Source organism: Monopterus albus, unplaced genomic scaffold (assembly GCF_001952655.1).
Source record: "Monopterus albus unplaced genomic scaffold, M_albus_1.0 scaffold8.1, whole genome shotgun sequence".
Taxonomy (NCBI): domain Eukaryota; kingdom Metazoa; phylum Chordata; class Actinopteri; order Synbranchiformes; family Synbranchidae; genus Monopterus; species Monopterus albus.
The window spans coordinates 3,568,436-3,581,323 of NW_018127888.1; the positions used below are offsets into that span (position 1 = coordinate 3,568,436).

General features: G+C 40.9%; 1 protein-coding gene across 1 annotated transcript in view; it reads right to left on the reverse strand.

Moving 5' to 3' along the window:
- The window catches only part of lrrc75a (leucine rich repeat containing 75A), a 48,029-nt gene extending 38,873 nt beyond the window's left edge, over positions 1–9,156 (reverse strand). Inside the window, exon 1 of the mRNA XM_020586229.1 lies at positions 8,911–9,156. Coding sequence (XP_020441885.1) covers positions 8,911–9,156 — 246 coding nt within the window. The remainder of the gene's footprint in view (positions 1–8,910) is intronic.
- Positions 9,157–12,888: the final 3,732 nt, after the last annotated feature.

The window sequence follows — 12,888 nt, forward strand, 5'->3', positions numbered from 1 at the left end:
AAGCCATAAGAAACAGCACAGAATCACCCTAAAGCACACCGTGTCACAACATTTAGCTTGGTAGCTAAAGTTATCTGTTAATGTTAGCCACTGTAAATATAGTTACTATAATGGCAATGCCTAACTATTTTTGTTTGTACCGCATACAGTATTAGCATGCTGTCAGTGTGGGCATATCAGCATGCTGATATTAGCACTTAGCTCAAAGCAGCACTGCACAGCCCCACAGAGCTGCTAGCATAACCGTAGACTGTTAGTTCAATACATTTTAAAATGAATCAATGGCAAACCACAACTGTTGAGACTATATGAGAACTAGCTCTGACTCTTGCCAGTTATAAGACACATCTTGTGCTGCATTCACATCAAGACTGTTCAAACCACAATTACGATCAGCCACATGACAGCAACTGTTCACGCCAGCCTGCAACTTGAAGCTCAGAGCTGAAGATGAAGAATTTTTTTGGCAGCTCTCATATCTCTCACTTGGCAAAAAGAACAAAGTGAGAAAAACATTTGGCTGCAATTCTGGCAGATCCATTTAAATGAAGTGATATTAACTCTAACACAAACACTTTAATTAATTCATCAGCAGTTTGTTTCTATCTAGGTTCACTTGTAACACTATACAATTAGCCAATTTAAAATATTTATCTGTCTGCAAGTTTAGCAATGGATGTAACCTTTAAATCTGTGAATGCTCCCAAGTCAGAGTAACAGGAGGTTTTTCTCATCTTCCTGTTCTGCCAATCCTGTGTGAATGCAGCATTAGTTGTCAAGGTTTACCTAAGCAACATGGAGACAACAAATAAGATGGACCTTGTGTTGAAAACAACTGTTTTTGATAGGTTTCTCACTCATACTTTCTTGATTTTTTGCAAAGAATGATTTATCACTTTCCTATGTTATACAAGCTACCTTATCTAAATAAACTCAGCTCTGTGAAATCAAACTTTGTGGTGGTGCTGTGTATATTTATGCTATTTTGACCTCACCCTTTATTTGTCTGAGGCAATAGCCACTGATTTTATGACCAAATCGTTTGTTTAAGGCAAACATATACAAAACACAAACACACACAGATGGGTGTATGCATTATGTTAATTCAGTTCTGCTCTGTCACAATGCTCCGCATGCACAATACATAATGGTTCTGAATTTCTATCTGCACCACTATTTTTGCTGCTAATAATAGTGGGCTTGAAACCTTTTCTGGAAGAATGTGTGTCTGCGTGTGTGGGTGCAAATGCATTTAGGTAAGTGTAGGTGAGTGTATGCTCTTGCAGATATATTTTTGTGTGTTTGGGTTTGTTTGTGTAGAGAGTTCATAGCCGCTCAAGTGGCAAAGGGCTAACTGTGTTCGGAGAAGCAATGAGAAAAAAAGCGAGAGAGACAACAAGATGCTCGGGTTCCTACAGAACGTATGACTCACCGAGGTCTCCAAGCTGCCTATTGTTCTGCGTAGGAGAGGCTGTAACTAATGACAGCAACTTTGACTGAATGACACACACAAGCACACACTAATCAGCTGCTGGATTTTCACATGAGAGCAACATGAATAGCATCACAGCAGATGAGAGAATCCTATGTTTAGTGCATCAACAGGTGTATGTTATTTCCTGGTGGTGACCAGGATACACAGATTCACACAGTTTCCAGGTGAGATCACACAGTCGCACGTCTAAAATGTCTCCTGGTTGTGTATCTGAGCTATTTATGCTTCTAAAGAAAGCAAGCAGCTGATTTTTAGAGCCATCATCAACATGGGCAGATTATAAGAAAATGGACCCCTGGGCACAGACAGGTGGTCCTTTTGCATGTATTTATAGTTTTTAACTGAGTTCTATGAGTGGGAATGTATCAGTATGAAGGGAATAACAAGGTGCTTGTCAATGCCTTAAAAATTACAGTATCTAAAATCAAAATCAAAGGTGTGTGTTTATGAGGGTAAGTCACAATGTGGTTTTCCCCATTGTACGATAAGGATTTGAGGTGCTATGCAAATAAATCAACTCTGAATTGAAATTAATCTCCAAGCTCATTCTAATCTGAACCCAAAGGTTGAAAAGCAACAATTAACATAACAATAGAGCGCTGCCAGTGTGTGTGTTCTTGTACTTGCTTTATAGTGAGGACCAAAAAAGTATTTTTTGCCACAGAGTGATGACATTTTTGGAAAGTGAGGACATTTTGGCCTGTCCTCACTTTCTGAAACTCCTTTTTAAGGGTTAAGACTTGGTTTAAGGGTTCAGGTTAAAATTAGGTTTAGTTTAGGTGTTAGGCATGTAAGGTTAAGCTTAGGGTTTAGGTGTTAGGCATGTAAGGTTAAGCTTAGGGGCTAAGGAATGCATTATGTCAATGAGTGTCCTCACAAAGCTAGAACTACATGTATGTGTTTGTCTTTGGTGCGAAGTTCTGCAATGTTAAGTTAAAAATGTGAACTAATTATAACAATAGCAAACAGATGACAAATTTTTGTAAATGGTGTTGCTCTCCAGAAAAGCCATACATTATTAACAGGCCCTCCTTGAAATATACATGACAAGGACACAATACAGTAGAAATGCATATTCTACTTCTTTGAACTCTGAGGGGCTACTGGTTTTAATCCATATACACATGCACATATAACCATTTATGCTATGAGGAAAACAATGTGGGCGTTAATTAGAGCCGTTCAACATCAAACGATGCTCTGAACCCAGCTGAACATGGACAAAGACGGAATTGGAGACAGACATGGCAAATGCAACAGCTCAAGTGCTGCCTCTTTAGTAAATAACAGGAAACGGCAAGAGGGGCAGGAGGGCGCATAGATGAAGGTGACATTGACAGGATGTGAGATAATGGAGGTTTGCTGATCATAAATGAAGAATTATTGCTGTAATTAATCATTTTATATCAAAGGTCTAACATAAAATGTAAAGATCTATGAGGTATAGATGATTTTATATTTAATTCACTCAGCCTTATCTGAAAGGCATGCACAGCGACACAGTCTGACTAGAGTGTGAAGAGACGATGGGCCACCTAGCATTTACTAATTATAAACGACTTTGGAGAGTTGGACATTTTTACAGGTATTACTCAGCAGGGAAACTTCCCAGCAGACACCTTGACTTATCAAATGGAAAGCACAGGTGTAATTAAAAAAAATGACAGCTGCATTAAATTTATTTGGTTGAGGTCCAGGGACTGGCATTGTGAATGCTGGTTCAATGACATGATTTAATGGGACTTTCACATGTACCCAGGCCATCACTGATGTTTTAGTTCCACCTGTGACAAGCAAATATGTCATCTCCTTCCCTGACTCGGTTGTTTACATGATGATTTTTTAGGTTTGTGGTACGTCATTGTACAAACTGCAATAACAAACCTAATGTTAAGTTCAAGTGTCTTGTCCAAATGTTACCGATGTGTTATACTGTAGTGGAAGTTAAAGGGGGGAAGGCTTTTTGCTGCAGGACCATGGTGGCAGCAGTGCAACACACCTGGCTGTATCACAGTCAGTCAATGTTTGCTACTGCTAGAAGGACATTCATTTCATTTTTTGTAGTTTTTTTTGCATGCAAACTTTTTTGCAGAGACTCCAGGAAACATTTTTTGAGTTTGGTTTTGACACAGATTAAACAAACAAAATATAATGTGCTAATTAGTGAGCTTTAGGGGTGCTGGTAAACTGATCCTACAACCAGGCTAGCTGTTTTCCCCTATTTCCAGTCTTTATACTAAGCTAGGCTAATTGCCTCCCAGCTCTAGCTTCATGGTTAACATCACTCTTCTCATCAAATTCTTGACAGGAAAACAAACGAGCATATTTCCAATATTCATTCAAATTAAAAATAAGAAGCCAACAGTAATAATGTTTCAAACTCTGGTCCTCAGAATTACAGTATAACATGAGCATAGCAATAGTCTGCACATTTAGACCAAGTGGCAACACGCCTGTAAATTATGTGACAAGGGCGTCAATCCATCATTATTCCATCATCTTATGGAATAATGTCTCCACTGCATAGCTTTCAAAGAGCTCCTTCCTCGTTGCAATTCATGACATCGTGTCAATGCCTCGCCATCCTAGTGTAGTTCATGTCAGCATACAAAAAGCTAGAACAAGGTCCATTTGATCTCTGTAGGAAAATTATACTTTAAAGAACTTAAATTAGCAGCTGATGGAACAGACTGTTCAGACTGCAGGCAGCACTCGCAGCACTGTGATTCAAAGTGCAACCAAAACAAAGCTGAATGAATCAATCAAATAGCACCATGTAGAGACACTGCCCTTCAAATGAAAATAAGAGCAAAGAAGAAGGATGTGTAATTCGGAGTATGGGAAAGGATGGACAAGTCTTTGATGCCATAACGTTCAACAATTCTGGGGGACACTGAACCCTGACAATAGTGTGGAGACTTTCACTTGAAAACTACTAAATTCTAAGACAATGGACCTCCTGTAGATTCATTCTTATGTGGCATGTATGATTGAGTTAAGAAAACTTGCAGCATTTACCGATTTCCTGGTGAACCAGTTGTGTGCAGTCTGTATTTCTCCATACATCACAAACACTTATTTGACCTGAAATTATGACATATGCATACTAGCTACCGTCACTCGCCTCTATTGTTCCAGCCTTCTCATTCTGTTTGCCTGATCACAGCCTGCCTCTTGACTGTATGTTTTCCCTCATTTGATTGCTTGCCTGCTCTTGACATCTGCCTGTACATTAACCTCCAGAAAACATGAACTTCCTCTTTACCTATGTCTGATTTCAGGGGCGCCTGCAGGAATATGTTCCATAGCACACGCAAGAACTTAGGGCATCTTGTTTTAAAGAGAAACCTTTCTCATTATAGCAAGATACTTTAGTCGTTTTTACGAGATACCTTCACGTTAAAACATTTTCATATTATTAAGACATGCTGTATTTTCTTGTTTCAACGACATACTATAGGTTATTTTGTCATTGTAACAATATTCTGTAGTATTTTCTCATAATAACATGAGCCCTGCACACACTCTCTTTGAGCAGTAGCTGCTCATTCAGTTCAGCTTCGTCTCTCCCATACCAACTTTGGACACAGTAACCAGCATTGCCCTGTGCGTCCCAGCTGGTCTTTGAAAATCACTGATCTGACATTTAAATCTTAGCACAATAATTATCCTACAAAATAACACATGATTGCAGCTCGTGAGCCGTGAATAAATACATAAATAAGTGAGTAAGTAGGTAGGTAGGTCAACAAACAAAACTCTGCGCATGTCCCCATAATGTTAAAGGCATTATTGACAGCAGGTCAAGTCAGTGTGTAGCTTCTCTGGCCATATATCCTATGCTCTGGTTGTACAATGACCACCAGATGTAGTGGTGTAAAACTTGAGCAAAATCATTTTTCAAAACTGTTCGCATGGCGCAGACAGGATTACGGCTGCAGGTGCCACTGTCTGAGTCGTGCTTTTGGGTGCTACCCTGCTATTAATGAGCCTTCACCAAGGAAAGCACTAGGGATATATTTAGAGCCCCTAGAAGTTTCCACAGAACTGATGGTTATAGATAGGTGATGCTACAAGTTAATTGAAGAGCAGGTGATTAATTTAAGAAGGTGGCTTCCCCGTTCGCGCTTAACAGAGCCTATGCATTATTAATCAGTCTATTTAGCTGGAGCTTTCCGGCCATTCCCACGGTTTCCGAGCAACGAAGAGGAGGACGTGGTAACCAGTGACTCTCATGTTTGACAAACAGTCTCTTCATTTCTCCACCTTTTCTTTCCTTCCTGTGTTCCTCATTGGTGTCTGTCGCAGTTTAACACACACTTTCCCCCTCTCTGCTCTCTTTATCCTCAGTAATTGTCTTTATCCAATTCATCATGTGGTCTGGTTGTCTTGTACTCTTCTTTCAGAGCACAAAACCTCCAGAATATGAAGCCAAATGTGACTGATGTGGTTCATCCAATTTTGTCTTCCTGACCCAGTGTGAAAATCTGTTATCTATAATACCTTTGGGGAAAAGAGCCAAATATAAAGTAACACATGCTGTTTTCATCCTTCTCAGTTCATCCTTGAGCCGCCTCCTCCTCTGTGGTCACAGAACACACTCCCCTGGATCAAAGCTAAGCCACATGGACTGCTGTGCAATGCTGTTTGTGTTTTAAGTTCCAGCATAAGAAGAACGGACCCACTGATGAGTCTAGGAAATATCTTATAAGCATAAGTCGTCCACTGACAGAGGCTTTGTAGTTCACTACAAATCCCCCAGCAGCTGTATCTGGTACCACAATAGAGTGGATGTTTTCAAATAATGCCTCAGTATATGCCTCAGTGAACAGAGATGTTTTCTAGAGCCAGTGGTTTGACTATTAAAGCTGCTCTCTTCAGATGAACCTCCAGTAGAATAAATGTGCCTTTAAGTGCAGAAGCTCTTCTGTCAGGTGGGAAATATCCACCTGTACTTATTTTGTCACCGTTAGAAATACCTGACAAAATAAGGTAATTTATTTTTAAACACATTTGTATTACTGGTAGTTCGTACAGATGAATATGAAGCCTCGGTGTCAGAGCTGGATGACCTCCAGCAAATAAGCATCAAATTTCTGATGACGTGTAATCTTTTTTCAAACTGTTCCAGGTTTAAATGAAAGTTTTGCCAACTTTGCCTAATTATAAAATGAGTCTAAAGTTCTTGTATGACCAGTTAGACATCTATTCAAAAACTAGCTTCTTGAAAAAAAAACAAAAAACATACAAATTAGAGAAACCAGTGACAACATGTTACTCTGCAGGTGTTTTTAGGTGCTGAACTCTGGAGAGAGTTTGGCTAACTGTTCTCCTTGCTTCTAATACTTATACTAAGCTAGGCACAACGATGGTACTGAGCTTCTTCTCAGTCTTTGTATGAAGTGTATTTCCCAAAATGATTCTGTTAAAAAGTGTATTTGATGTTTTACACAGGATTAGAACAAACTTACAGAACTGTTGATTCATCTGCATTTTAATAACTACGTTTCAATTTGTGCTTAAAATGTGGTCATTTACTAAATGCTGCGGAAACAGTAGTTGTAGGTAAGGTTGCAACTAACATATAATCCTTATTTGTTCTATGAAACGTCAGGCATCACTCTGCAGAGCTCAGGGTGAAACCTTGAAAATGCTTTTGTCCAACCAACAGTAAAAACCTGGATATTCAGCAAAATAATCAAAAACAAACTGAGAGAAATGCAGCAAATCGTCACACTTAAAACTGAAACCAGGGACTGTTTGGTATTTTGTCCACAGACTGGACTTTTATGCTGATTAGGCAGTAAACTGCCTATATTTCCAGGACTATAAGGAACATTTTAGACATGTTTAAAACTCTCCAGGTTTGTTTTAGCCTCTACATCTACTGACCGAGAAACCAGGCTGTCTTTACTAGGAAGGATGGAGTATGGATGGATTGCTAAATGGGCCTATTGTGCACAGGGCCAGGGGCCCATGGGTTTCAGAAGGCCCTGGGCCTGGGCTTCTGTTTGAAGTGAGTATTAATATTTCTTACTGGAAATTACCTGAAAAAGACAAAAAACAACTCCAAAGGGACAAAGAACTACTACAAAAACCCACACAATGACTATAAATAAACACAGAATGACCAAACATCAAACCACAACAACTACCCAGTCACAAAAATACTGGAAAGACACAAAATGACTACAAGAAGTCATAGAAGAAGACTCAAAACAACTATAAACAGATACAAAACTACCTCAAAGTGCCACAAAATACTGTAAAGATACAGAAAACAGTTACAACAAGACCAATAAATCACTGCAAATGGACAAAAAATGGCCACTGCTGTGTTGCTTGTGCTCATTTTTCATCTCTTTCAATCTGGGCCTCTTGCTCCATACATGTCTGTGCCCAGGAGCCAATCGTCTCACCATCCATCAGTGTAAAGGAGTCTAACCACACTGTGTTGTTGTGCCTTCACTGTCAGACTGGAAACTGTTGTTCTGCTCTGGGGTGTCACAGCTTAATGAAGCAGCGGAAGAGACTGTGATCCCCCTGTTTTAATGAGGCTGGATAGAGAGGTGTCCTCCATATTTGAGCCGGTTTGCTTTGCCCAACTGCTTGCCACTGACTCAAGGATTAACAATCTAAATGGATTTCATAAAACTGGACTTCATGACAGAAAGCTGCAGCTGGAAATGTCCAAAGAACAAACTCTGAAAGCAGGCTCTGTTTGTTTCCTATGGTTGACTCATCCTATGTGGATTCTGTGCAGGGCTATCTATAGGATGAGGCATTATAGGCCTGCATCTTCCCTCTCCATCTTCTTAAAGTAGCTCGTTTCTTTCTTATCACAACTATAAACATACATTCATATTAACATCACATAATTTCAGTCCTGTTACACACTGATCCTCCACTTCAACTGGTGGTGTTTTCATTTTCCTGCTTCCCTTCTGTTTCTCACCAGACCAGCTTCTTTCAGTGTGCTGTGAGCCTTTGTTCTTCTGTGGAGAAACAGGCCAAGTGCTATGTCTTGAAAGACAGAAAGAAGCTATGAATCACAGCAGTCAACACACTGTACCAGTGCAGCAGAGCCAGGCTGAGCACATCAGGTCCAGCCTGCTACACACGGACTTCTTGTGTTAAGTCATGCAGACAGGGAGGTGGTCGTTTCATCGCGGTGGTGGGCAGTCGGTCGCTGAATCAGTGTGTCAACAGTCAGTCAGTCTGAGCCTGGTTTCTCTTTTAGCATCAGTCATGAGCTTGGCTGAGGAAGAACCAACATGTTCACACAGGAAGGAAAGAACAGAGGAAAGAGAAAGGAAACAGACAGGGATGCTGTGGTCTGTCTAGAAATGTGAACCTGTGACCCTTGAAGGCTTTACTCACTCGCCCACACACCAACACACACACAGAGCAGCTACCTGTCGGAGCGTCTTGAGCATCTCTGTGGCCTCATCCTGCTTGCCCTGCTTGGCCATCAGCATCATCTCCTGGATCATGCCGATGCGACGCTGGTAGGGCGGCGGCGGCGTCCCGCCACGGGTCAGCCGGTCCTTCAGCATGAAGGAGGCCAAGATGTCTCCCCGCTCCTTGGTGGGTGTCCGCTTCCAGCTGTGCTGAGGGCTGGCTCCTCCAGGCTCCTGGCCTTTGGTCTGCTTTCCACCCATGTTGGTGTGTTAATGTGAACTGTGATAACAGCAAGAGTGGTCCCACCATGCAGTCATGTAGAGGCAGCTTCGATTGTTTTGTGATACTTTGCTCATTAAACTGTCTGCTGCTGATCACATCTTTCTAAAAGACTGAGATGTGAAGCACTGTGAACATTAAACTTGAAAACTGCTTGTAAAAATGTTCATTATCATACAGTTACAAAATAGAAATAATGGTTCAAGAATACAAAATAATACAAAAACAAACAAGAGGTGGGACTACTAGTTTTCTGCTTGGAACTTGTTAATCCCAGAGAGTGAGGTTCAGGTAGGAAACAGTTGGGGGGATGTTTCCTGCAGCATGGCCGCAAAACACGGACACAGCAAAGTCAGGATGCAGGATACCTACAGTACAGACCGTGGCCCGCCGCAGCCTCCTATCCCGAACACAACTTCACCACATCTCCAAAATATTTACCTCCGACAAAAGCGTAATGATCCGTCTCCTCTGCTGTTATTCTCTACAACAGAGCCCTGTGTCCCGGACCAGAGGAGGAAGCGGATCGGAGGGAGGTGCTGCACGAACAGGGCATGGCAATGTTTACGGTCCGTCTTCTGTAGCTCACCACTGACTGTCTGTTCCTCGCTCTGCCCTGTGCTTCCTCAGCCGCTGGAAGTCATGCACAACGTGCAACAAAGCATTCGTCCTTCTCCAAGGTTGATTCTCCATCCGCCCAGGAGCAGGAAACAGATGCATCGGCGTCTCGGTCCACGGGGCGTGGAGGGGCTGCAGCTCCGCGGTTTCACAGGAGGGGGAGAGACTTGAGGTACCCCCTTACTGGGACTGAATTATGTATTGCACCCTCTGTGCAACTGAATGGGGGCGCGCGGCGTGTGCACGTGAGCACCCTTCCTCCCTCCTCACGCGGGGATGGAGAGAGGGTTGGGTGAGCGCGAGCAAGTTTGCAGTTTAGATCCTATACACGATGCTATCTTCCATAAGTGCCAACCCCCATTTAAAGACTGTAGTTGAAGCTTGCTCATGGGCACGGGTGTAGCCTACATGGGCGGTCCGGTCACCACGACTCACACCTTCTGAAACTGTGCACATCGCCAAAATATGGCTGTTTTTAAATCCCCTAAATTCAAACTTACTGCTTCATGTTGCTGACTGTCATATTTTGGCGGAAGTAAACCAGCAAACCACCACAAACTGGCCCAGTAAATTAACTGGTCATCTAATTAAGACATTATGGAGACACTTTCAGATATAGGTAACATGCTTATGACAAAAACTAATGCAGTCATATCAGTCCTAGGTCTACAATAAATCCTCCTTTATAAAGGTTATCATGTTCAGTTTTTACTCAAATTATTTTAATTCTATTTTATTGGTATAGCGCCAAATCACAACAAAAATAATCTCAGGACACTTTACAACTACTAAAACTATTGTTGTTGTTATTATTGAGAAAGACCTAACGAATCTCCCCTGGCTTTAGAGTTGTTGATCCAAATGTATGATCATATTGGGAAGATGTAGTTTAATATTCTGTGGAACTGCACTGCATTATGCAGAGAGATACAAAGAGTATTTCCATACTACAGTGCACTTTTCCTTGGCGGACAAATTTGTGTGAACATTTTAGGAAGTATAATTTCCAGCTACGTGAAAACATACATGTAGACAAACCCATATTATCAGAGAAACTACCATGGAAATGGCTCATGTCTATCACAGTTCAATGCAGCAAATGCAATCACACTGGTGAACCCTATGTAGCTACTGGTGACCAGTGACACCTGGTGGTGTCTGCAACAGCCACAGTGGAATTCCTATAATAGGCTACAATATTTGGAATATAAAGCATTACTAGTATCAGTACAGATTCTTTGTAAGCAGTAAGCTATATGAAGATTGGCTAGATGAACTCCATATGGGCTTTTAATGTTTGATTATATACATTAAGACATGATTAAATAAAAACCAAAAAGCACCAATAAAGATTATTAAAAAGAAAAAAAAAAACAATTCACAAGTTTTTCATTCCATGTCCAGAAAACGGTTTCTTCAGGAGAATGCTTAAGACAGAGCTATGAGCTGTTAGTAGTACATGCATAACATACAAATTAGCACCAACACGGTCAAAGAGGTATTTTTCAAAAGGTGTATTTATTTGCTTTGCCTTTAATTACATCTCTATTTACAGTAGTATTTCAACCAGGATAGCTTCATAAAATTCCTTAACAAAAATGTTAGCTTCTTTCCTCACTTTACCGGGAGAAATTTTAGGCTCACAACTTTTCCTGTCACAGATGATGCAGTCAGTCATCTGGTTTACGTGTACGGGATGAGGACTGGGTTTTCACACGGAGCAGAGGCTGCAGAAGGCACTGGCTGCCAGCTGTTTGGTTGAATTACTTTATGGGTGCATTACATTTATTATTCAAAGACAACTAACCTACACTGACCATCAGCTCATTTCCAGCAAATGAAGAATTCATTTTTTGACTGTCAACATATACACTGCTTACAAAAAGTGTTCAACCTTGCTCAACTTTTTTAGTTTGATCATTCACAACACTGAATCACAGTGGATGCAAGTAGGAAACAGAACTTCAGCGCTAAAGAGGAACCAGATCTCAATAAATCAAGCTGTCATACAGAAATTGATAATTGAAGTATTCACTTCTTTTACCGTGACGTGTATTTTTCTGAGTCAGATAACAAATCGGTGAGAGTTTTATAAAAATAAAGGCCCTTTCTCAGACATTCACGCAGTTGGCAGTTTGTTAGGTACACCTAACTAAAACTGTGTCAGCCTAACAATCCTCAGTTTTCACCGAAACTGTCACAGAGGTGTTGATTCAGCTGTGTGATCATTTGAGGCTGTAGTTTGGTCTGCAATTGGACTGTGCTGCATTATACAGAGGTTTCTGTTATTTAGCCCAGCTTCACCGACATAAATTGCGTGGACAAAATAATAGTAACACTCATTTAGCCTGGTGCACCTAATAAACTGAAAACTGAAGTGAAGTCTATGTACAGCTAGGTCACTGATATAGAAATTTAAAGAGAGTACATGTGAGAAAGATAATGAGACATGTCCACCATTATGCTGCTCTGACATCACATTGAAATTAACATAATTTTGAGTTTCCAACTTGTAATGAAAGTTCACATCAACATCCAGGTGGCAACAATGACGGTAACAATTAGTGAAGGCCCCTAAATGCAGTTTTGTAACCCTTTTTACAAACCAGTTCTGTTGTCAGACAGGTGGTTTTACACTGAATAATGGTGGAAAACTGCTGGAACCAGATGTGGAGAGCTTATAGAGACACAGACTCAAGGCTGTGACTGCAACCACAACTAAATACCGACATGATGGGGGTAAAAATAATATTTAAAAGACCACTTGTAGAGATCTGATTTCACTTTGACATACTGATCAAACAGATCCTAATTCCATCCACTGTTTTCAAGTACAACTAGTTCAGATTTCAGTCAGATTTCCCTTCTGCCAGTCCCACAAAGGTGTGACATAAATAAATTATGATACAACAGCTTTGTGCTCAAAAAGCATGACAAGAAAACAAGGTCCAGAATAAAATTCATGCGTCATGTTTTCATAAATGCCAACAAGAGTGTTACTAAGGAGGGAGCAGCTCTTAATGTGCAGTTTAAGCAGTGACTCACTGGTTGATCTGAAGCATCTGCTGAGGCCTCAGTGTGAAGCTCAGCTGGAG